At 54.7% G+C, this 24048-nt stretch overlaps 9 protein-coding genes across 9 annotated transcripts; 8 read left to right on the forward strand and 1 right to left on the reverse strand.

The window, feature by feature from the left end:
• Positions 1-442: 442 nt before the first annotated feature.
• On the forward strand, positions 443-1309 carry CCMA1212_005675 (uncharacterized protein; the record flags this gene model as incomplete). Its single annotated transcript, XM_073702926.1, has 1 exon — positions 443-1309. The coding sequence occupies one exon, from the start codon at positions 443-445 to the stop codon at positions 1307-1309; it is 867 nt and encodes a 288-aa protein (XP_073558238.1).
• A 2548-nt stretch (positions 1310-3857) lies between these two features.
• On the forward strand, positions 3858-4845 carry CCMA1212_005677 (Thiamine pyrophosphokinase 1; the record flags this gene model as incomplete). Its single annotated transcript, XM_073702927.1, has 3 exons — positions 3858-3987; positions 4058-4128; positions 4264-4845. The coding sequence occupies 3 exons, from the start codon at positions 3858-3860 to the stop codon at positions 4843-4845; spliced, it is 783 nt and encodes a 260-aa protein (XP_073558185.1).
• A 166-nt stretch (positions 4846-5011) lies between these two features.
• Positions 5012-5824, reverse strand: CCMA1212_005678 (Protein transport protein BOS1; the record flags this gene model as incomplete). The annotated part of the gene is made up of 2 exons (XM_073702928.1): positions 5012-5740; positions 5822-5824. The coding sequence occupies 2 exons, from the start codon at positions 5822-5824 to the stop codon at positions 5012-5014; spliced, it is 732 nt and encodes a 243-aa protein (XP_073558235.1).
• Positions 5825-6410: 586 nt separating this feature from the next.
• Positions 6411-6617, forward strand: CCMA1212_005679 (uncharacterized protein; the record flags this gene model as incomplete). The annotated part of the gene is made up of 1 exon (XM_073702929.1): positions 6411-6617. One exon carries the CDS (start codon positions 6411-6413, stop codon positions 6615-6617), a length of 207 nt encoding a protein of 68 aa, XP_073558236.1.
• A 125-nt stretch (positions 6618-6742) lies between these two features.
• On the forward strand, positions 6743-8299 carry CCMA1212_005680 (putative transporter AQR1; the record flags this gene model as incomplete). The annotated part of the gene is made up of 1 exon (XM_073702930.1): positions 6743-8299. One exon carries the CDS (start codon positions 6743-6745, stop codon positions 8297-8299), a length of 1557 nt encoding a protein of 518 aa, XP_073558613.1.
• A 1052-nt stretch (positions 8300-9351) lies between these two features.
• CCMA1212_005681 (uncharacterized protein) lies at positions 9352-11761 on the forward strand (the record flags this gene model as incomplete). The annotated part of the gene is made up of 2 exons (XM_073702931.1): positions 9352-9822; positions 10998-11761. Exons 1-2 carry the CDS (start codon positions 9354-9356, stop codon positions 11759-11761), a joined length of 1233 nt encoding a protein of 410 aa, XP_073558612.1. The 5' UTR covers positions 9352-9353.
• An 860-nt stretch (positions 11762-12621) lies between these two features.
• CCMA1212_005682 (Cytochrome P450 momooxygenase gsfF) lies at positions 12622-14504 on the forward strand (the record flags this gene model as incomplete). Its single annotated transcript, XM_073702932.1, has 3 exons — positions 12622-13016; positions 13179-13663; positions 13734-14504. Exons 1-3 carry the CDS (start codon positions 12722-12724, stop codon positions 14502-14504), a joined length of 1551 nt encoding a protein of 516 aa, XP_073558615.1. The 5' UTR covers positions 12622-12721.
• Positions 14505-18858: 4354 nt separating this feature from the next.
• Positions 18859-20731, forward strand: CCMA1212_005683 (putative peptide transporter ptr2; the record flags this gene model as incomplete). The annotated part of the gene is made up of 2 exons (XM_073702933.1): positions 18859-19275; positions 19339-20731. Exons 1-2 carry the CDS (start codon positions 18878-18880, stop codon positions 20729-20731), a joined length of 1791 nt encoding a protein of 596 aa, XP_073558614.1. The 5' UTR covers positions 18859-18877.
• Positions 20732-21396: 665 nt separating this feature from the next.
• CCMA1212_005684 (Polyamine transporter 4) lies at positions 21397-22950 on the forward strand (the record flags this gene model as incomplete). The annotated part of the gene is made up of 1 exon (XM_073702934.1): positions 21397-22950. The coding sequence occupies one exon, from the start codon at positions 21397-21399 to the stop codon at positions 22948-22950; it is 1554 nt and encodes a 517-aa protein (XP_073558610.1).
• Between the last annotated feature and the right edge of the window lie 1098 nt (positions 22951-24048).

A 24048-nucleotide genomic window follows, 5' to 3' on the forward strand; every position in this document is an offset into this window, starting at 1 on the left:
TCGCAGGCCGCACAGCTCGTTCACATGCCCGCGAGCACTGTGACGTCATCGTCATCATCGGACTAAGCAAGCTACCTCACTCACGATGCCACGATCAGAGGAGCAAAATCCCGATCAACTGATAAAATCCTTTAGAATACTGGGGAAGCCAAGGCGAGAAAAAAAGAAGGCAACCAACAGGATCAAGGGTATCGTCAGCCCGAGCATGCCGCTTTGTCCGTTCTCTGCCCTTATCAGACCTCTCTATATAACCTACCCAACAAAGGCACGACACCTGGTTCAACCGCCACCTTATCTCTTCTCTCTCCCTCCCATCCTTCTTCATTCTTCCACACAACAAAGTTTTCCTACCTACCTCATCTAGAACATCCCTTACATACATACATACATACATACATACATACATACATACATACAATAAATAATAACAAAAAACACACACATGCTCCCCTACCACGACAAGACCAAATCACGCCTCGCCCGCATCATGCACTCCCTCCGCCTCCGCCCCGCCCGCGACGAAGACGTCCCCGCCATGGCCGCCCTCGAAGTCGCCGCCTTCCTCGACAGCCCCATGCACAAGGCCATGTTCCCGAAGCGGCTGCGCATCAAGCCCGGCGTGCAGGACCAGCTGGAGTGGAACGTGGCGCGGATGCGAAAGGGGTTGGCGGATCCGGGGCTGCATTATCTCGTTGTGCTGACGGACGCTCCGGGGAGGGGGGAGATTATCGTTGGGTGTGCGGAGTGGTCTGCGCCGGCGAGGGATGATGACGATGATGATTATCGCGAAGAGGATGGCGACGGCGCTGATGGAGGGCAAGGAAGGAGAAGGAGCAGCGAAGAGGAGGAGAGGGCCAGGGATCTAGAGCTGAGAATGGCCCGGCTGCCGCCCTTCCTGGACAAGAGCGCGCTGCTCGACGCCAACGACGAGGTCATGGAGCTCATTGAACAGTCAAAGGACGCCTTCCGGGGGCACAACCGGCACAAGATGTGGACGCTCAACAGCATCTCCGTGGACGGCGACTACCGCGGCATCGGCGTCGGCAAGATGCTCACGCGCTGGGGCATGGAGCGGGCGGACAGGGACGGGACGGGCATTTGGATCATTTCGTCGCCGTTGGGCTTGCAGCTGTATAAGTCGTTGGGGTTTGAGCAGGTCGCGGAGGGGTCGAGGTTGGGGGAGCCGCAGTATCTTATGCTTAAGTTTTATGAGCCTCGGCCTGGGGCGGAGGGGGAGGGGGAGCGGAATGGGGATGGGGAGGGGAAGGGGAATGGGATTGGGAATGAGGCGAGTGCGGTGGCGGTTTGAAGGGTGTTTTGCGGAGGGTTTTGGGGGTTTTTGAGATTTGGGGTATTGGATGGGTGCAAGGCGTTTAAACGGTTTGGATGTGGGTTAATTTTTAGCTACTAATTGTTTGGATTGATACCGTAGAGTTTCTGAGTAATACTGTATGGGATATTGTTTCTAAGAACTGCAGAGCCCGTTACCATGTTCCCAGTGATGGATGCAAAAGTTGAATGTCGTGAATTTGCTCCTGTTTTAAGTATACATATGCAGGCCGTCTATCGCGTGGCCCTTTTTCAACACCCGTCCATACACCGTTTGAATACATCGGTCCCTTTTATCAAAAGGCCCGCTTAGAATACACTGAAGGCAATCCCAACTCGATTGCCCTCCAATTTTCGGCCCAGTCACCTATAAGCGACCTGGTTTTCTCCTCCATTAACTATTCTGCAGCCCCTTACTTCTGCTCCTTCTTTTCGGCAGCCTCCTCAGTCACCCTCTCCACCAGCCTGACTCCAGGAAGGTTGTCCGTCTCTGCGCCATTCGAGTGGCCACCCTTGACAACAACCTCCCGAAGTTTCTGTCGGTCTTCAGGGAAGGGTTCGGGAGCTGTCACGACAGTCGCCGGAGTCGCTGCCTCTTGGCCTTCGGCCGGCGCATCAGCCGGCGCATCGGCCGGCGCATCAGCTTCGGCAGCATCAGCATCTTCGAGCTCAGAGCCGTAAATCTCGGGGTACTTTCGGAAGCACTCTTGCATGCCCCTAACAACACTGTCAGTACGATTCCCTCTCACGTCACCTTATCAGCGAAGGGGTATTTCATACTGGAACTTTTCAATGCAGTCCATGCCCTTGGGCTCCTCGGTCGAGTACACAAAGCAGCTGAACGCCGTCTTGAACTCCTCTCCGCAAGGCCCATGCGCCATGCCGCCCAGGCAGGGGCAGTCCCAGTTGATCTCGCCCGTCTCCGGGTTGAAGGCGCCCTCCTGGCTGGCCTCCTCCTCCAGCGCGCCGGCCGATTCCCCGCCGAATCCGGAGGCGCTCTGGGCGGGCGTTTCTGACTTGTCGTCCGTCGCGGGTGCTTCCGTCTTGGGGGCCTCGGGCTTGGAAGCTTCGGTCTTTGTTGATGGAGCCGGCTGGGCTGCTGGAGGGCTGGCCTGCTTGCGCTTCTGCTCGATCAGGGCGTCGACGGTGGGCAGTTCGTTGTCGGTATACGGCGCAGCGACGGGCAGGGCGTGGGCTGCCAGGGTCAGTACAAGCTCGATGGACTTATACATGTGATCAGCACGCATAACATACCCTCGGACTCGTCCGCAAACACGGAGCTCGTGTTGTAGTAGTAGACACCGGCAATCGCCAACCCCCACCGAACGGCCGAACTCTTCCATGACCGTGGCCTGTCTACGGGAGCCGTTGAGGCAAATCGCCGGGGTGCGGCCTGGGCCAGAGAAGTGCGCAAGCCGACGGCGGGCCGTGAGGCTGTTCTTAGCGCTGCACGATACATTGTGAGGAATTGTATGAATGTGCGAATGGAATTAGTAGAAAGGCCAATAGGGGAAAGACAATGACTATGTTCAGGGAAGCAGTATCGCAAGTTTGGATATGTAATCGCGGAAAAAAAAAGAAGCTTGGATCGGATCCATGACAGAATCGCCAGATTGGTCAGCGGGCCTTATCTCATCATCGTCGGGACAGAGAGGTGCGGAAACGTGGCGTGTTTAGCCGAGAATTTTCCATGACGTGTTTCCGCAGTGGGGTTTGGGGGGAGGAGAGCAGCTCTGCTTCAGCTGGTTCTAAAGAGGTAGATTGCATCACGTATGAGGCGATCCAGTATTTCATTGCCTGCACAGAGTCAGAACTGCAACTTGGAGGTACTCTGGAGTTTCTCATGTGATACTGTGGTCTTCAATAAACTAAATACCAAGAAAATGGAGACAAAGTTCATCAACTCGGGTACCAGTACGTAGAAACAAGGAGAATCTGGACTCATGAGCCTCGTCTCAACAGCTGCATGCAGGAGCTCATGTCATGCCGCAATCCTACCCTGACTAAGCACTCCCCTCCAATCGCACTCACGCCTTCGCATCCTCGTCAAAAAAGCATTGATATCAGCTGTCCAGGGGGGGTTGAGCCGCTGATCGCAGGGCCATTCGGTGAGCTTGGACTCAAAAAGGCATTGATGGCATCTCCATCCTTTCATCTTTACGAGCTGAAATTCCAGTTGGACGTCGCACAAACCAGCTGGGAAAAATAAAAGGGACACAGCTCGTCTACTTGACCAGCTCACACGCACTCAGTTCTCAGAGGGGCAGCCAGACTATAAGTACTTAAAGTGGCTCTGCTCTGCGTCTGCATAAGCCGGTTTTCTTTCATTCTTCCTCCGTTCAACTCAGCTCCTCACCTTCATAGCTAAACAGCACCCCCTTGTCCTGGCCTGTCAAGTTTCAAGGCCTTCAGCCGCATCAACTTCTTCTTCTCTCGATCCTCTCCTCTCTTCTCCCGTCACACCCGCCGAACGACATCAAACCAGCAATCACCGACACCGAGCTCTCATCAAACAGCAATCGGCCGTGATGGCTTCGGTCTTCGAGTGGCAGCCTAACAGGTTCCTGCTGGACCAGCGAAGTCCGCAGCCCTTTGCCCTCTTGGTGCTTAACCAGCCGCTCAAGAACGGCAGCAACCTGCGCAAGCTCTGGAGAAACTGTACGCTCTCAAGCCACATCCCTTGCACAATATAGGAGACATGAACATTTCAGTGCTAATCCTGGACAAGCGTCTCTCCGTGTCGCTGCTGATGGCGGCGCCAATCGCCTGCATGAGCTCTCTTCATTCCAGGGCAAATACGTGAGTTGTATCTTTTTCATTGCTGCAATGAAGTCTTCAGATTTCGCGTCACACCACATTCTATAGCTGGAAAACATCATCCTTTCCAAGCCTGATGACCTACTCATTCCTCAAGCCTCATCTAACGCTCTTCAGTCAAACCTCCAAGTCATCATCGGCGACCTCGACTCCCTGAGGCCGCACGTCCACAATTTCTACACCTCCCAGCACACCCCCGCAAAGATCATCCACGACACCGACCAAGAGTCGACCGACTTCGGCAAGGCCATCACCTGGATCCGCAAGACGCAGCCCCCCGGAACCGACATCATCGCCCTGGGCGGCATCGGCGGCCGCATCGACCAAGGCCTCAGCCAGCTCCACCACCTCTACCTCTTCCAGTCCGACCCCGCCTACGCCGAGGGCCGCGTCTACCTCCTCTCCGGCTCCAGCCTGACCTTTCTCCTCAAGACGGGCACCCACCGCATCCAGGTGAGGGAGGACGGCGAGGAGGACGTCTTCGGCAAGCACGTGGGCATCATCCCGCTGCAGGAGCCGAGCCGCATCACGACCAAGGGGCTGGAGTGGGACGTGACGGACTGGGAGACGCGCATGGGCGGCAGGATCAGCACGAGCAACCACGTTCTCCCGGAGACGAAGATTGTCGAGGTGCAGACCACAAAGGACGTCCTCTTCACGATAGCGCTGAGCTGCATCGACGGTGAGGAGGACGGATGAAGAGCACGGCATGGGTGTGCGTGCTCTGGCGAAAACGGGGAAAGGGACTTTTGGTCATCTTTTTAATAGCTTCTCAAAGCAGAGAGAAAAAGAGAAATGTATACACTTTGATATCCCCAAACCTGGAAACGCCAAGGCGCCGCTCCGCACGCTACCAATTGAGCAATCATCGTAGGAAGTGAATCACGAGCCAGCAAAACAAGAAGAAGACAATGACGCCCGCGACAAAGATCCACTTGTCCTCGCGGGCACGGCGCTCCACCATGCGGATCGTGTCGCCGCTCACGCCCAGCGTGTTGGCGATGCCGTAGAGCCGCTTCTGCGTGTTCTTGAGCGTCTCGCGCTGCTGGCCCAGGTCGCCCAGCACGGCCTGCCCCCGCGCGATGAAGTCGTCGAGCGCATGGTTGGTGTTGTTGAAGAAGTTTTGCTCGCGAAAGGCATGCGCCTCGCGCAGGTCGTCGCCGGCGCCCGTCGTCAGCGAGGCGCTGTTGGAGCTGGTGTGCCGGGGCTGGAACGACGAGTGCGTCGTCGTCGGCGCGGCGCTGGCGTAGGGGTTCTCGGGCGTGGCATTGTACGGTCTCCTGCCGAGGAGCTCGGAGCGGTTGTGGTGGTGCTGCGCCTCTTCCCGGCTCCTCTTGACGACGTCGAGCTTGGCGCGGAACTCGGACAGCTCCTCCCGGAAGCGCTTCACGCGCTCGTACGCCTCCTCTTGCTTCTTGGGGACGAGCTCCTGGCGCGCGAGGTTGTGGTATTCGTCGAGGGACTTGGAAAAGGACGTCAAGGAGACGGAGACGCTGCCAATGTCGGCGGGCGTGGGCGCGCTCTTGGACTCGAGGTTGGCGAGGTCACTGCGGATGGCCTTGCTCTGCCGCAGCACCGTGTTGTAGGCGACGTTCTATTGGGTGAAGCCATGATGACACCGTTTAGTCACAGTAACAATAACAGTAGATGCAGTGTAACGGCATTGAGGGCTCACCATCTTGAAGAGCGCAACGAAGAATCACGGATCGATCTTGTTGCCCCTGTGCAGGAGCTGAGCCCATCTTCATCCACAACGGTTTAAGCGTGTGCTTGTTTTAGTGGCCACATGGCTGGAACAAAGCCCCGGAATTAGCGGTTTTTCCATGCCGCCAGCCGAGACTCGGGAGGTACGAGCGCCGAGTATTTTTTCGGCAGGATCGAGAATTGCAGCTGTGGAGTCGCCGCTACGCCCGATTGACAGAGAGGGAGAGAGAACTAGACATGAAGCGACAAAGCACCCGGCTTGGCGATATGCAGCTGACGTCGTGCTTCAGACAGGTATTGCTACAAATTCAATGCTGCATGGTATGGTTACTGCATCTGTCTTCATGATATAGAGAGCGGGCGCTATACGCTACCTAGCAAGCTAGATACGTGAGATCCAGGTACGACTGTCCAATTGGAGTCGTGGCGTATTGCTGTAATACTACCTTCATACATAAACACCAAAATCAGAGCATCTCCAGCGCAGAGCCGGCTTCGTCCGTCCATCAATGCACGTCATCCGCATGCTGACCGCCTGCTGTCCCTCTTCCACCGCCAAAATGGCCTGCGACCAAGTGATGCGCCGTGCCAGACTGCCTGATCGGGACGGCGACGCAACCACAGGTTGGCCGGCCGTTTTGCCGATCTCGGCACCGACGAGCGGCGACAACTTCACGGATCCAAGTTGCCGAACGCTGGCCGATGGCAAGCTTTTTCTCCATAGCAGATTCTCCTTTTCTCATATTCTGGCTGCCGAGAACTGGTGATTTTGATTTATTCCTTTTCTTCTTATAAGAGGTGAGGTTCTGACCTTTGACCTCTCAGTCTCAAAAAAATTCTTCAGTGGACTGGGACATGATAGCGCCATCGTCCGTGTAAGATCAACACCACCATGGGCACCCCCGAAGATACAACAACCGCTTCCTCAGAGTCGGACAAGCACCGTCCCTCAAGCGACCTCGCCGACCCAGAGAAGCAGCCCGTCCCAGCAGAAGAAACCACCGTCCCTCCCCCCTACTCCATCTACACAACATGGCAGAAACGTATGTTGGCTCTCGGAGCTGCCTGCACGGCCTTCTTCTCGCCCATGTCAGCCCAGATCTACCTGCCAGCCTTGACGCAGCTCTCCAACGAGCTTCACGTGTCGAGCACGCAGATCAACCTCACCATCACGACTTACATGATCTTCCAGGGCATCACACCAATGGTCCTTGGGTCTCTAGCGGATAGTGGCGGCAGGAGGCCGGCTTACATTATCTGCTTCGTGATATACATTGCCGCCAACATCGGCCTTGCTCTGGCGCCCAACTACGGCGCCATCCTCGGCCTTCGATGTCTTCAGTCTGCCGGATCCAGCACAACAGTGGCATTATGCATGGCTGTCGTGGCCGATGTCATCACGTCAGCCGAGCGAGGCCAATACGTCGGCTACACCGTCGTCCCCGTCGTCCTCGCCCCAGCCATCGGTCCCATCCTCGGCGGCGTCCTTGCGCAGGAACTCGGCTGGCGGTCCATCTTCTGGTTCCTCGTCATCTTTGCTGGAGTCACTGTGGTCCTGCTCTTCATGTTCCTCCCCGAAACGTGCCGCCACATCGTCGGCGACGGCTCCATCTACCCGCCGCCGCTGTACCGATCAGGATGGCAGATGCTGACCTCTCACCGGAACAAGAGCCGCGCGGCGCCTCCGCCGGAAAACACCTTCAAGTTCAAGCCTCCCAACATCCTGGGCTCGCTGATCATGCTGCTGGAGAAGGAGACCGGACTGCTGCTCGGAAGCAGCAGCCTTGTTTTCGCAGGCTTCTACTGCATCTCTGCTGCTATGCCTACCTTGTTCAAGAACTCGTATGGATACGATGAAATCACCGTGGGCTTGATGTACCTGCCGCTGGCCATGGGCTCCGTCCTCGCTGCTCTGATTGTCGGTCCCGCCATCAACAGGAACTACAAGCGATACTGCCAGAAGCTCGACATTCCCCTCGACCGCAGCCGCCAGCAGGACCTGTCCAACTTCCCCATCGAGCGCGTCCGCCTGGAAGTCGGCCTCCCCCTGCTCTGCCTCAGCGGCCTCGCCCTCATTGGCTGGGGCTGGGCCATGAACTACGCCGTCCACGTCTCGGTGCCGTGCATCCTGAGCTGCATCATGGGCATGGGCATGATTGGCTTCAACAACACGACCAACACGCTCCTCGTCGACATTCATCCCGGAAAGGCGGGGACGGCGAGCGCGGCGAACAACTTCTCCCGGTGTTTGGTGGGCGCTGGCGCGACGGCGGCGATTGTGCCGCTGATGGATGCTATTGGTGTCGGTTGGTCGTTTACGATGCTTGGTGCTATTTATATTGTGTGCTGCTTGCCGCTGATGGTCATCATGGCCAAGGGCATTCGGTGGAGGGCTGAGAAGAAGGAGAAGCAGGAGCGGAAGCAGAAGAAGAAGGCGGAGTCCAAGTGATATGGATGAAATGGATATCCAATATGGTAAGATGACATAGAATGAGGATAGATGTGGGAGAGCTCGATACCCATCAGATAGAACTCTTGTTTCGATAACCTGCATATCGGCGCTTAGATATTTTAATGAACTTCAAATTACATACTTGATCTATAGATACGACCTCCATCTGCATATCATTTGACCTACAGCTTCGACTCTAGTTTGGCTCATGTCAATTGGAACTGCAGCAGTTTATACTTCATCACAGAAAAAACTTGAGCGGGCACATAGCAGAAGAGAGAACATCCGCCATCCACACTAATAGACTCAAGCCATCAGCTCGATCCTCAATATTGAATGAAAGACATAGCCAGACTGGATAGAATTCCTGGAGGAAAGGATGTTCCATGTGCCATCGCGCGATCGATCTTGACTACTTCATGTTGACAGCAACCTTCCAAGCTGACTTACACGGCGCGACTGCGGCAGCGAGTATAGCCCAGTCTGGCTGCTGCCCTCTTCATGCGGCCGCGAAATCAGAGCGTCAATTCGACTCCTTCGATTGGACGAAAGATTCTTGATCAAAGTCTGGTGGAGAGTGTCTACTGTTCGGACCGCTGCAGTATGTTTTTTACGCAAAGGGTTACGTATATCCAAGCCACGGCCACGAAATGGGCCAACATCTCATCCCTCTGAGGGGTGTCTTGATCAGGCAGAAACCACACATGCGCTCAGCACCGCCAGACTTTTTACACTTGACGAGGCGAAGCTCTACCTCGGGCATCTGCAAACGGCAGCCAACCAACAGCAAAGAAGGCCTCGTGTAGCACAGCACGGTCGAAGGCCGCCCGCATGGAAGCATCTGGCAGCAGTGGCAGTGCGAGACCAGGTCTGCCCAAAAGCCCCTGGTATAACTTGATGTTGTCGGCACTGATTCAATCTGCAAGAGATGTTGCGTCTTTAACTTCCCTTGCTTACGACCTATTCTGTCAACCTGATGTTGGCGACGTTATCTTGACGATTAGTTGCGCACTAGCATAACATCGATACAGCGTTGAAGCATCCATAAGCCATGGCTGGCCTCTTTGAACTGGATGCCTACGAATGCGACGACATTCCGGAAAAGTTCTACCGAATGACTTATCCTGGGTCTCTACTTCGGGACGAAGACACAGGAGACTATGAATCGGAAACCAATCTCGAAATCTCTGACGAACCACATCTGAAGGAAGTCGTCGAGGACCATTGCTACTGGCGGCACGTGGCGAGCCCCTTCATATCTGTCCTCTGTGACGGGGACCATGCCATCAAATGGGCCAAGGACCGAGTGGCCAAGGGCAGGTGTCGCTCGGACGAGATCTACATCAGCGAGGTTGACACCGCAAAGCTGCCGGCTGGTACACGCGTGTTCGAGGCCACGTCTCTGACCAACACACTTGATATCTTTCATCCATATTCAGAGCACGAATATCTTGTTCTCCATCGCATTCCTTGCGAGTGTATTACTCGCACGCGGAGCCTGGAGCAGATTGTCGCAGCAGGTATGTGCCCATTGCGGCCATTGGTAGGATAAGCTTTGCTGATGGATAAACAGACCTGGCGCAATTGTTCGCTTTCCTGCAGGTTGAGGATACGGTCCAATCTGATACCGATGAGGAGTAAGAGGAACCCAATGGCACAGGTTCAGTAGGTAGAGGCATGAAGGCGGGTGAGCGACAAATCTGTGAATAGGGGCTGGGGGGGATCTTTCAGCCACTTCGCGGACCATGTCATGATGGCTTTGATGGTAACCATTGTAAGGCGGGCATCTATCCTGGCAGAATAGCTAGGACTGTGAGTTATTGATGCGAGACCACAAAGAACCTCTTTCATGTTGTTCTTGGTATCCGTAGCGTAGTTATAGACGCCGTCGAAGCAGTTTGAGACATTTCTCGTGCTGGAGTATTAGGATCGAAGCAGCGTTAACGACCTTCCAGTCTTTTATACGGCGGCCAAATCAGTGTCTGATCAACACTTCAATTCTCTCGACGGGCATCTGAGTTTCAGAAGAGCCTTTCCTGGCTTATGATGGTTGAAAAGACTCTCCCCCACTGCGCGTACTGTCGACAACATGGAGTGAAAATTCGACCCTCCCTAGTATATCATTAATGTCAAGGATGGATCGCAAGCTCTTAGACATGGTAGATGCAAACCCGATATTACCTGAAAGACCTGCCGCGGCCTTACATGGACCACCTTGTGCGAATGCTGCTCGCCGACTCCGAACTCCTCCCGATGAACCTTTAGAGCCCCCAGCGTCGTAAGCTTCTTCTAAGGATGTATACTAAAGGGTGCCTTGGTCAGGCCGAAACCGTATTCAGCACCGCAGGACTTTCCACACTTGATGAGGCGAAGCACTGCGATGGGCATCTCTGAAAGCCAGCCGACCAACAGCACGAGAAAGCCTTGTGTACTAAGGCCGGAGGCCACCCACATATCTACCCAAGGTAGAAAGCATTAGGCAGGAATGGCGGTGCTGGTCCTATGGCGAAGCGCGGGGTATAAGTTGACGTTTTCGGCACTGATCCAGGCTGCGAGAGATGGTAAAGTCTCTGCTTCTTTTGATGATTACGACATATTCTGTCTGCTTGTTTTTGGCATCAGTGTTTTGATACATAAGGTAGCTGCGTACCAGCATACCTACCTAGCATCGATACATCATTGAAGCAACCACAAGACATGGCCGGCGACTCTATCCTGGAGATCTACAGATGCAGGTCTCTCCCGGAAAAGCTATTGAGGATAACCCATCCTGAGTCCCAATCCAAAAAAGATCCAGCCACAGGAGATCTTGTTGCAGCAGACGTCGCTTTCCAAATCTCAGACGAATGGAGCTTCAAAGAAGCCTTTAGGTTGCATATCAATTGGAAAAACCGACTACGCACGTGTTTTTTATCCGCCTTTAGTGACGAGAAACATGCCTCCAAATGGGCCTCTAGGCTCGAGGTGAACTATGGTCATAAGCCGGAAGAGATCTATATCCATGAGATCGACACAGCAAAGATAACAGCTGATACGTACGTGTTTGTCGCGGCGTTTGTGGCCATAGGTGTGGGTGTCGATCACGAATGGCCAGATCACGAATACCTTTTCCTCCATCGCATTTCGCATGAGGCTATTATTAGCGTGCAGGACCTGAAGAGCTTTAGGAAGACCATGAAGACTAAAAAAACTAAGGAAACTGAGGAGACTAAGGAAACTGAGGAGACTGAGGATACTGAGGAGACTAAGGAAACTGAGGAGAAGGAGAAGACTGAGGAACAAGGTACGTGCGATACTGCAGCCAGCAATGTGACGAGCTCCGCTGACGGACAAACAGACCTAGAGCAGGGGCTCGCTGCTCTGCAGATCAGTCATCCTCCTCTAGTTACCCAAACCATCATACCGATGAGGAGGAAGGGGGGAAGTCAGTCGCGCAGGTTTATAAGGCAGAAAGAATGAATGCTCGTGTATTGAGGGCAAACGCCAAGCCGTTTTGCGGCCCATCTTATGATGGCTCCTGCTTCTATGGCAACATTTAAACGTGGCTATGTATTATGGCATTATGGCAAGGCGCTTGCCTTTACGGTACAATTTGAGGGGAGGGCAGACGACTGAAGGTCGAAGCTTGAGGGAGGATGAGCGACGTACACAGATGACTGAGTAGATCAGTCTTTTGCAAGTAGTTCACAAAGATGCTCCCTCTTAGGCTTAGCATGACATAGGTGCCGTCTAAGCATCTTTAGAGATTTGTCGACCTCAAGTCCTCTATAGAGAGATAATTTCAGAATAAGAGAAACACAGCACTCATTGGCAGAAGCCTTCAGGGCTGTTCCAAGCTGATGATGGTCAAATAGTCATTCCATACTACGCACAATCTCGACAACATGAAGTGGAACCTCGATCGTCCCAAGTATGCCGTTGATGTTGAGAGTTGACCGCAAGCTCTTGGATACAGCACAGGCCAGTTAAAAGAGCCACCACAGCTTTGAATAGACCATGTTCTGCAAATGCTGCTTGGCTAAGTCCGGCTTCATCACGGCAAACCCTCGCAGCCTCAATCACCATGACTTTATTTTTTTCTTTAGGAAATAATAATGTTTAAGGTTTCTTCTGGATTTAAAGATACGGTACTTGTTGAACGCTTTATTGGAGCTCATGCCGCTTCCATTGGGCGCTTACCCTGAATCTAAGGAAATATTGCGTGAGCCGATAACCCCGAAAAAGAAAAGAAAAAAAAAAAAAAAAAAAAAAAAAAAAAAAAAAATAACCAAACTTCCACTAGCATTCGCAAGCAGTAATTCCACTAAATGACACACTTCATCCACCATTTTCACACTTCACCTTCAAACCTAAAAGTGACAATGATGAGATTATTTCGCTGATTATCATCATCTGGGCAACCAGCTGAATGTGGTGGGAATGGAAGTGGGATCCGGGCTGATGTGGACTCCTCTCTGGGCCCTGTGTTACGGACTTGGCGTGCTCCTCTTGAGCATCACAACCATCGTCCTGTATAGACTCTTTCTTCACCCGCTGGCACGAATCCCTGGGCCAAGACTTGCCGCCGTCTCAAATATTTGGCACGCATATCATGCTCGCAATGGACACATGTTCGAGTTGGGACGGAGGCTGCATCGGGAATATGGCGAAGTGGTGCGGGTTGGACCCAACGAGCTCTGGTTCAACAGTACAGAGGCCTTTGACAGGATTTACAGTACGTGGAACGATGCATCGGTGGCGATTGCTTCGACGTATTGCGGCTGACGAGTTGAAAGGTAGCACAAAAGGGTTCGAGAAGACCGATTTCTACTGTACGTCAAATCCAGTCAAGGCATCATGGTTGGCGATTTGCTTACTGATTGATCCATGGCTGCAGTGGCAACCAGCCTCAACTGGCCAAAAATAGATGCCTTCTTGCGTCCTCATTTCGCCGACGGCCTGGATCTCCTTTCTGAGCGAGACACGAAGCGTTACCGTCTCCAGAGGCGACTCATTGGCCGAGTCTACCAGACGGCCAACGTGGTCAAGTTCGAAGCAGCAGTCGACGAAGTTATCAAACAGGTCATCGCGCGACTAGAAGCCCTGGATGGTGCAGAGATCGACCTCAAAGAATGGATGCACATCATCGCCGTCGAGTGTCTGGGGGCGTCGGTCCTGTCATGGTCACCGGGATTGCTGAAGGCGGGAACAGATTGGGGTTCCAGCGCGCATAGCTACCTTGGCTGGAGAAGAAAGAGTGTCATGGGCCTCTTCCCGACCTTGACCAAGTTGACCCTGCGGTCAAATCTCTTCGAGTGGATATTCAGGGATCTTTGGAACCTAAAGTATGCTGCTCCGCCCGGCTTTCGATCATTCTTTCCGGTCAGTTGTAACAGCAACCCATCATATACCCCTGAGCCACTGTAGGTTCTGTTGCTCACCTAGACAGTAGGACGTCGGGAAGCGCATCTCTCGAAGGATCAAGTCTGCCCTCAAAACAAATGCCCCCAAAGACGACCGGGCAGACCTCCTGGCGGACCTGATTCAGCTTCACAGGGACAAGCCCGATTTCACTGAGAATTACCTCAGGAAAATGGCAATGACAAACTTTGGCGCAGGGCATGAGACCATGGCATCGACGCTGACATCGATCTTCACCATGGTTGGCACACATGAGGATGTGCAAAGGAGGGTTAGACGAGAGGTTCGGAGCGCCACGGATGCCTCGTCATATGCAGGTACACTTCAGCTGCCATATCTGCGTGCGGCGGCAAGAGAAGCGATGCGCCTCCATCCAGTCCTGAGCATGTCGCTTCCTCGCCGAGTCCCTGACGCGGGCGCACACATTCGCGGCTACTTCATCCCGGGAGGCACGACAGTCGGGTGCAACCCCGTGGCGTTGCATCGAAACGCAGACATCGTGACGGGAGCCGATCCAGTGGCCTACGACCCGGATCGCTGGCTCGGTGGCGAGTCTTCGGATACGCGCCTCATGGAGCGATACAGCCTCAACTGGGGCGGAGGACCAAGGACTTGTCCGGGGAAGAACCTGGCCGAGATGGTCGTTTACAAGGTCGTATCAGCCCTGTTCGAGCGGTTCGATGTGGAGGTGGCTGTTCCGCCGCAGGTTGGGCAACCGTCCTATTTCCTGTCAATGATCACGGGGGTCAAGGCCCGGTTCTTGTCTGTCGCTCCACAGCCGGCCGGGAAAGGCGGCCCCTAATGAGAGCTGGACGATGGTTCCGCGTGTGTTGATGGCAGAAAGGTGTAAAGTACAAATGGGAGCGATCTGCAGTGTTGCCCTGTACCAATGAACATAGTTTGGCTCGGCAAAGGACCTTGATACCAGGTTGATCAATTCTAAGGCTGTAGTTATTCTTGGCATCGAACGGGAAGCCGGGGCAGGTTTGTCGGCTTCTCGTGTCAAAACCCACCGAAAGTGTAGCTGAAAAGGAGTGTGCAGGATATTAGAAACGTTGTATCACGACATGGAAGGATGCCACACCTCATGATGGATACCCGCTTCAACAGAGTTGGGCTGCTGCTCTGCTCCGGAAGATTAGTCGTCAATGGAGTTGCATGCCGCCAATATGCCAAAGAGACGGAGGACGTTCATTGTCGAACCTCTAGTAGCCGACGGTCGTTTCAAGAGGTCGCATTGTACTATCAACTGGCATTCTCCGAACCAATTTCATGCTGTTTCCCTGCAGCGATGCTAATGTATCTGCGTAGGCGCTAATGCCGTGAGGGAGTGGTTCCGTTGCACGCCATCACATCTGACAGAGGCTCACCTCCAAATGCCAAGGAGTCGGTGGTGGAGCTGGCGAGGTTTGCTAACGGAGATGGCAACGAACAGGGGAAAGCGTCAGATGAGTGAGTTGAAGCCTCGTGAAGTAGGTTCTGAAAGAACCTTGAACCTGTTTGCGAGTTGTTGGTCAACTGAAGACGCAGACAAGCGCACAAAAAGCCGGTGACAAGGTGGCTGTCAGCCACAGGCAGAATTTTCCCTTCGCAATCGCCTGTGGACGCCGCCTTGGATTGTGAAAGGGTGTGGTCGCCTTTTTAGCCCCTCAATGGCTAGATCTCGACAATGGGGCGAAAATCGAACGTTCGGCGAAGCGCCATCTCCGATGGCTCGTCTCGCTCTTCGGGGACGCCTCGTGGGAAAAGAGGCGGCGTTGGCTTAGAAGCAGCCAGCAGCTCTGGGCCGGACTGTTTCCCATCCAAGCCAAGGATGCGCCATCCCCGCTTCCTTGTGCACCCCAGACATGTCTAGAAACGTTATCGAACCCTTCCATTCGTGGCGTTGTTAGAGGATAAATGGCCGAGAGGCTTGGCCGGAAGCAGTTGAGCAACCTGGTCAGCCCTCCCCTTCATCCTCCACCTAGATAACCCGTCCATTCTGCAATGGCCTGGTACGGAAAGGTGTGTGCGGGCTGATATTACTCTTACATACGAAGAACTGGGAATGGGCGGTCCATACTCCGTCCTTCGTATCCTGAGGGTGATGGCTATTCATTAGCAGTACCAGAAAGCCGAGGCGGATTCCGCCAAGTGATAAAGCATCCGCTTGCAACCAATGAGCAGTGATGCATATCATGCCTGACACCTTACTCTTGATAAGGCAGGACGGCGATGCGCCAACCAGGGTGGAACATCTGCTGATGCCAGGTAACGGCGAAAAGAGATGGCCTTTTCTCAGTTGGGTGGCTGATGGTGTCCCAAAAGGTCGCCCTTGTCATCCCTTGCCCTCAATCTCAGCCGCGGAATCGATTCCTTGCGGACCTCAATCAAGCCGTCCCTGGCCGTTGACACGCTAGCCAGATAGCCTTTCCCCTCTGCCTCTGGAGAAAGAGTTTGCGACGCCCAATGGTGACTATCTGGTGAAGTCATCGCCACGGCTGATTGCTTCAACAATCACGAACTCTGGTCCGTCTGGGGTAATCTGGATTCCTTGACCGGCGTCCTCGAAGTCAATCCAAGAGACTGGACGAAGCTCGACCTCTCCCCAGATTTCCCCAATATCTTGACTAACAGATTGCTCTTCACCCCATCGCGTCGTTGATTCCGAGCGTGCGTATTACGAATCGTTTCTGAAAGCAGTGGCAACTGGCCCACTCAACCCCGTATGATGCGAGATAGACATGTGCAACAAAGATGCTGAAGGGCCGGAGAGGCTGTCACCACTAGACGCCGGTGGGCCTTGGACGACCGATAGGGTTGCAACCATCGGGTTGGAAAGGCCCAAGTCGCGCCTCCTCATGGCCGTTGATGAAGTTGAAGCTGTGGGAGGGTCGATCGCGATGAGTAGCGGATCTGTACGTCAAGCAGTACGAAAGACAAGCATTGCAAGATGGCCTTGGCGAAGGACTTTTGCGCAAGCCACATGGACGAGGCTTCCCACCGTCCATCGTTAGCAAAGCTTGGCCAGCCGCCACGCAGAGGAAGAGCTCTTTGTCGACCACACCGTTGCCCTAGCCTGTTCTCCAAGCGGCATGGAGGGGATCACCAGGATATGGTTCCCTCATCGGGATGCACTCCGTTCACGCCAACCGCGCTTTGGGCTTGGGCCTACGGCACATGCCTGTCTAGGCGTTCCAGGAACGTAAGCGCGCAGGCCAGCATCAAACGTTGCTTCGGATTTTATTTGCTTCGACTGACTCTTGCTGGCTGCCCTCTTGCACGGACCCCAATTGCGTGCTCGGTGGCTCCCGGAATCCAGACCAACGGGGCCCCTGGAATGCTGATACGGATGCTAGCAATACTCATTGCGAGTAAGACCATCTCGCTCAGTGTACTCCGAACACGTACTAGTTCGGTTGAGGTCTTCGTGCGCATTATGGAGCAGCAATTGTTAAAAAAGTAACCTTGAGCATTTGAGCTTTACGCTTGAAATTAGAGAGCGACGGGGGGGCCTCCGGTATCTGCGGAGGTCGCATGTCTCCCCTGCAAGCTGCAAGCTTAAAGAAGATACGGCGATGCCATTGGATCCCGCCATGCCGCGGAGAGGGTCAAAGGGATTCAAGGGGACTTTTGCAGAGTGGCGCCTGTGCGTGGGTTGGGCCGAGAGGGTCGCTCACCATGCCTGGACCAGCCTAGGGTGACATGCTGGCCTTGCTGACGGTGGATTGCCCGTGGCCTTTCCCTGCCATTGCCGGACCCGGCCGAGAGAGAGGAGGAAGAAGCATAACAAGCTTAAGGTTTTGGTTACACGGGGAATATCGAGCATCGTGTGGAATGCAGTGGAATGCAACCTCTGGCTTGGGGAGCAAACAGGGCGGCCGCGCGCAGTCGATCTGGTGTCTCGCCTGCGTCAGTGTCAGCGATATGCAATCGTCAGGCAACGGATTGTTTGATCTCGGCTCCTCAAGCAGGCCACGGCACCGGATAGCGATACCTCGTACATGGCCAATATCTGTGTCATCGCTTAGACGCCAAGCAGGCTATCATCTGTCGTTGCCCCGCCGCCATCACAAGGCTTGTCGCGTGCTTCCGAGCGTGGACATACGAACGAACAACTTGGCAATCGAAGCCGCTGCTAGACTGGTGCGCCAACTCGCCGGATCGTTTCGGCGTCCGGAGAGAAAAGCCGTGCAGGGCAGCTCATGCGCTGAGTACTAATGAAGCAAACAGGGCGGGTTCGCCGTAGTCTGAGGCGTAGCACCGCGATCCAGGCCCTCGGTGAGCATGATGCAATTTCAGCGATCCACGAGAGTGCCGACGGCGAAGCATGTGCGTCTAAAATAACCGAGGAGGAGGGATGGATAGGGCCTGCTGGATGGCGGCAGCGATGGTGCTGCACCGTGAACTGTGACTGTGGAGGAGGAGAGACGATGGATGGATGGCAGCAATACGAGCCCAGGGCACCTGCTCTCTGCGAGGCTTCACTCAGTCATGGCCCCAGCTGGCAGGCGGTCAGAACCCAGGCCTCAATCGATTAGCGGCCAAGGAGCGCCGCAGACTTTAATCCGGGCAGTTCGCCATGGCGCATTAGACCCAAATCCCACGCCTCGTCTCTTCTTGGCCCTCCCACTCCCTCGCTATCAATCTGGCGCCTCGCCACCTCCACTCTGGAACCAACTCTTGCATGCTGGCCCCGGCACTGGTCCGGGATCTTTTGTCTAGTTGCCACCGCCTTGCCCTGAAGCAGGATCGCGCTCCGGCGGCTGCTGGTCTTGGCCCGAAGCGCCTTGTGTGGGTGTTGTGCCTGTCTGGCTGCTCTAGCACCGAAGTGGCAGCAGAAGCCAGACCTCGTCCTTCGCCTCCACGCGAGACGTGCAGAGCTGTCTGGCACCAACACTCGCGCGATACGGGACGAACAAAGCCAAGACCGAGCCAGCACATGGTTGCGCATGCTGTGGGTTGCGAGGGCTTGGGGGAGGGGGGTTTGGGGTGCCTTTTCCGCAGCCGGCTAATCGAAATCCCCATTTGACTCAGACGCTTTCCTCCGTCGTCGTACCGGCTATATAAGTCAACCTCTCGGCCGCATACAGAAGGCTTCTCTCTCTTTCCCTCCTTGTGCTACGAAGCCCATCCCGTCTCTGCCCACTTCATCTGCTGGGTCGTCACCTCAGAAGCTCAGAGCATCAGTCCACCATGAGCAACGCTGCCAACCTCGACGTGGACGTCATTGCCGAGGCGGACCACCGCGCCGCCGGCTTTGACGAGAAGCCCACGACCGCCGTCGAAGTCCGAAGCGACGAGGACTACGATGACTTCCCTACCGAGGAGGAGCTGCGCACCCTGCGCCGTGTCTCGGGAAAGATCAAGTGGTCCATGTACACCATTGCCTTTGTTGAGCTTTGCGAGCGTTTCTCATACTACGGTTCCTCCGTCCTCTACACAAACTTTGTGAACCGTCCTCTGCCTTCGGGCTCAACCACCGGCTCCGACCCCGATGGCGGCCACCCCGGTGCCCTGGGAATGGGTCCCAAGGCTGCTCAGGGTATCAGCTTGTTCAACCAGTTCTTCGCCTACATCATGCCTCTGGTCGGGTAAGCTTGTGCTCCTCTTCCTCTGCAGCTTCAAGTAGTCGGTTGCTGACGCACTGCCAACAGTGCCTGGATTGCCGATGCCCGCATGGGACGTTTCTGGACTCTGCATCTGGCCATTGGTATCTCTACCATTGCCCACGTCATCCTGGTTGCCGCGGCCGCTCCCGACGTCATCATCAAGAAGGACAGCGCCTTTGCCGCCTTCATCATCGGCCTCATCTGCCTCTGCGTCGGCACTGGTTTCTTCAAGGCCAACGTCTCTCCCCTGTTGGCCGACCAGAATGAGGACAGGCGCATGCGCGTCGAGACCCTGCCCTCTGGCGAGCGTGTCATTGTCGACCCTGCCGTAACCAACACCCGCATCTTCCTCTACTTCTACTTTGCCATCAACATCGGCTCTCTCACCGGTCAGATCAGCATGGTCTACGTCGAGAAGTATGTTGGCTTCTGGCTTGCTTTCCTCATCCCCACCGGCATGTTCCTGAGCGCCCCCTTTGTCCTGTGGAGCCAGAAGAAGAACTACCGCCTGCAGCCTCCCACCGGCTCCCTGCTCCAGAAGTTCCTGCAGATGTTCTTCTATGCTCGCAAGCGCTCAAAGGGCTTCTTCAAGATCGACTGGGACACTGTTCGCCCCTCGCGCATTGCCATGGATGCCCGCCCCAAGTGGATGACCTACGACGACGCCTGGGTTGATGAAGTCCGCCGTGGTCTGATGGCCTGCAAGGTCTTCCTCTTCCTGCCCGTCTTCTTCCTGTCCTACAACCAGATGACCGGCAACCTGACCATCCAGGCCGGTACCATGGAGCTTCACGGTGTCCCCAACGACATCATCCAGAACCTGAACCCCATCTCCATCGTCATCATGATCCCCCTGATCGACCACCTGCTCTACCCCGGCCTCCGCAAACTCGGCATTGCCTTCACCCCCATTAAGCGTATGACGACTGGTTTCTTCATTGCCGCTCTCTCCATGGTCGCCTCTGCCGTCATGCAGCACTACATCTACAAGATGAGCCCCTGCGGCGACCACGCCAACGGCACCATCATCGTCGACGGCGAGGAGGAGCTCTGCCCCCCTGCCCCCATCAACGTCTGGGCTCAGTGCCTGCCCTACATCCTCATTGGTTTCGCCGAAATCTTTGCCAACGTCACCTCGTACGAGTATGCTTACTCCAAGGCTCCCGAGAACATGAAGTCTCTCGTCATGAGTGTCAACCTGTTCATGAGCGCCATCTCCGCTGCCATTGGCGAGGCCTTCACCCCTCTGTCCGATGACCCTCTCCTGGTCTGGAACTACACCACCGTTGCCTGCATCTCCTTCGTCGGCGGTGCTCTCTTCTGGTTCTGCTTCCGTCACCTCGACTCTGACGAAGACAAGTGGAACATGCTCAAGAAGTCCGAGTACATTGGCCAGAACCAGCCGGGTCTGGGCAAGGAGGCCGATGCGGAGCCTTGATTTCCTCTTTCTTTCTTTTCCTCTACTGTATGGTTGGTGACGCTTTGGAGCGGGATGGGATATGATACCAAAAATTATGTATAGCACTATGAATATTACTTAATGACTATTACAACAATGCCTAGACGCCTGCCCTTTTCTTTGACTTTGGTGCAATGTCACGGTGACGAGTGTGAACGAAAAGAGGAGGATGAGGAGGAGGGGGAGGAGGAGGATGACAATGACGGCGATTTTACTGGTTTAGGCAGAGCTGGCAGAATCCGGGGATTACCTCTTCTGGGACGCCGCATGCGGAGACGCGACGAGTTTGCGTCGGGATTTCGGTACATGATCCCGATGAATTATCGGGCAAGGTAAAGAACCCTGTTTAGTGTTGGTTGTTGGACACTGAGAGGGCGCAGATCTCACCGGTCCTGTTTTTATAAGCGCTTATGCTCCTCCGAAAGGCAGTGTTGCTTTATCTACTCGGCGAGAACCTCTGATCTGCCTAGACTGGGCTTTATGGGGTGAGCCTAGGGTGGGAAGAAAGCGTTGGACAAGGTCCAGAGAAGAGTTTGACACTCATATGCTATACGACTTATGAGCAGAAGCATCTGTTACAGTTCCGATGAAACATTGTCGAGTGTGCGCGGGACAGCGTTGCTCAGGCCTAAACGGAGGACAATATGGATCCACGAGACGAGACGATATCGCGAGTTCCCCTCGACTCAACCCAAATCTCAACGCAACGGCACTACTCCAATGAAAAGCAAGCTCAAGATGGAGAGCATGGCCTCTACGAAGAACCCAACGTCGGCCTCCCAGCCACCATCAACGCGGCCTACGACTGGACTGGCCCCGACGACCCCGACAACCCCCGCAACTTCTCCGCCTCGCTCCGCATCTTCAGCACCATCGCCATCACCATGCTCGCCATGATCGGAACCGTCGCTGGATCCATGTACGCTCCCGCCCAGGACGCCGTCGCCTCGTCCTTCCACTGCAGCCGCATCGTCGCCGTGCTTCCCCTTTCGCTGTACAACCTCGGTCTTGCCTTTGGGCCCATGGTTGGCGCGCCTCTTTCGGAGACGTACGGCCGCAAATCCGTCTTCATGATCTCGACGCCCGTATTTGTGCTGTTCATGCTAGGATCGGGGTTCAGCCGCTCGGTAGCCGGGCTGATTGTTTGTCGGTTCTTCGCGGGCGTCTTTGCTTCGCCGCTGATCAACAATGCGCCTGCGACGCTGCTCGACTTCACGCCGCCGCGATATAGGGGCGTGAGTCTGGGAGGATACTACGCCGTGCCGTCGTTTGGAGCTGCCTTGGGACCACTAATAGGCGGATTTGTCCTGCTTGTCAAGCCGTGGCAGTGGACGCAGTGGATCTCCATCTTCATCACGGTTGCCTTCTACATACCCGTGTGCTTCACGCGCGAGACGTACAAAAAGGTCATTCTCAAACGACGGGCCACGCGCCTGGGCCTACGAGACTCTGCATCACAGCGAACTTCCCCGGGGCGAGCGTTTCGGTACTTCTTCACGACGCTGATCCAGCGGCCGCTGCACATGCTGTTTACTGAGCCGATTGTCACCCTCGTGAGCGTGTACAACGGGTTCTTGTTTGGGCTTTTGTATACATTTGTTGTGTCTGTGCCTTGGATCTTCAGGCATTACTACGGATGGTCGGTGGAGAGCGAGCCGCTGTCGTACTTGGGGCTGATGTGCGGCACGGCAGCGGCGGCGGCGCCCCTGATCGTGATTGATCTGCGGTATTACCAGAAGAGGTTGGCGGAGTGGCAGATGAATCACGACGACGAGGACGAGCCTCTGCCTTCGGAGAACCGCCTCATGCCTGCTCTGATAGGCAGCGTCATGCTGCCGATATGTCTGTTCGTGGTGGGCTGGACGGTGCATTTCCGGGTGCACTGGATGGTGCCGCTCGTCTTCCAGGGCCTCGTCATGCTGTCCTCGCTGCTGGTGTACGCGGGGGCGAACCTCTTCATGCTGGACGCGTACGGCCCGCTGTACGGGGCGTCGGCGTCGGGGGCGATGATGTTTAGTCGGTATCTGCTTTCTGCGGCGTTTCCGCTGTTCGCGCTGCGGATGTATGAGGCGCTGGGGGCGGGATGGGCGACGAGCGTGCTTGGGTTTGTGACGTTGGTTATGGCGCCGATTCCCTGGTTTTTTGGGGCGTTTGGGGAGAGGTTGAGGGGGAGGAGTAGGTATGAGAGGAGTACCTAAAGGTGTGATGTTGTTGTGATTATGAGTGTCACTGAGATTATGAGTATATGATGTTTGTTTGATGAAGAGTTTGTGTTGTATGTGTATGTTGAGATGGTGATGTTCGATGGAGATGGTGATGTACGATAGAGATGGTGATGTTCGATAGAGATGGTGATGTACGATAGAGATGGTGATGTACGATAGAGGGATTGGATACGCAACTCACCGGAATAGAGTCCAGCAGGGGAGACTCTTGCAGATCGCGAGATGACTCGGATCGAAACTCAAATCAAACTCTCGCAACGTCTTATTTTCCCACGTTGGGTATCAAGAATCCTTCCACTCCACCACCAACCAGGGCAAAATAAAGCCAAGATTTCAACTGTCACATATTCAGACAGGCCTCCTCAGCGGCTGTAAAACCAAGCATCAACCAAAGCATGTATTGCAACGGCATGTGTAATTCGAAAGAGGCTGAGCATTGGTGCCAAGAGATAAGGAAAATAAAAAGACATAAAAGTCCCTAGTCAGGCACACAATCTCTCTTATGCCAAGTACGAACTGCACTAGACTGAAGATTGCTCATGCAGATCGGGAACATCGAAATTATGGTTGCCAGGAGTGGGCTCCGTATCAGATCTATATTATTTCATCTTCTTGTAACCTTCTTTGTTATCGTTCTATTTTTGGGCGAAACTGGTGGGATCGTTGGGGGGTTTATGGGAGATGTATAAGACGGATTGCGTTTCGAGCAAGTGCCGGTTATGTGCCGTAGAGGGTGGTCGATCGATCTTGTGCGACAACCGGTTGACTAAAAATATCGAGGGTGGGGGGGGGGGGGGTTACGAACCGGAACTGTAGCATCGGTTGCTGGTTCTCATGATGATGTTTGGAGGTGTTTCGTTGAGATGGAGTTGGCGATGCAGGGAGGCAGTGCATCTCTTCCTGAACTGTTACACTCTTGGCGATGATGGAGAGTAAAGCTTGCCAAGAAGAAGGAAGAGCACGAAGTAAAGAAGAGAAAAGAAAATGCTACTTGACTCAAGATCCTTGACAGCGAGTTGCGATTTGCAGCTCTGCCTTCGTGGCTCTTCGCCGCCAAGAGCCACATTGTCT

Source organism: Trichoderma ghanense (genome assembly GCF_004382785.1).
Source record: "Trichoderma ghanense strain CCMA-1212 chromosome Unknown scaffold_6, whole genome shotgun sequence".
Classification (NCBI taxonomy): Eukaryota; Fungi; Ascomycota; class Sordariomycetes; order Hypocreales; family Hypocreaceae; genus Trichoderma; species Trichoderma ghanense.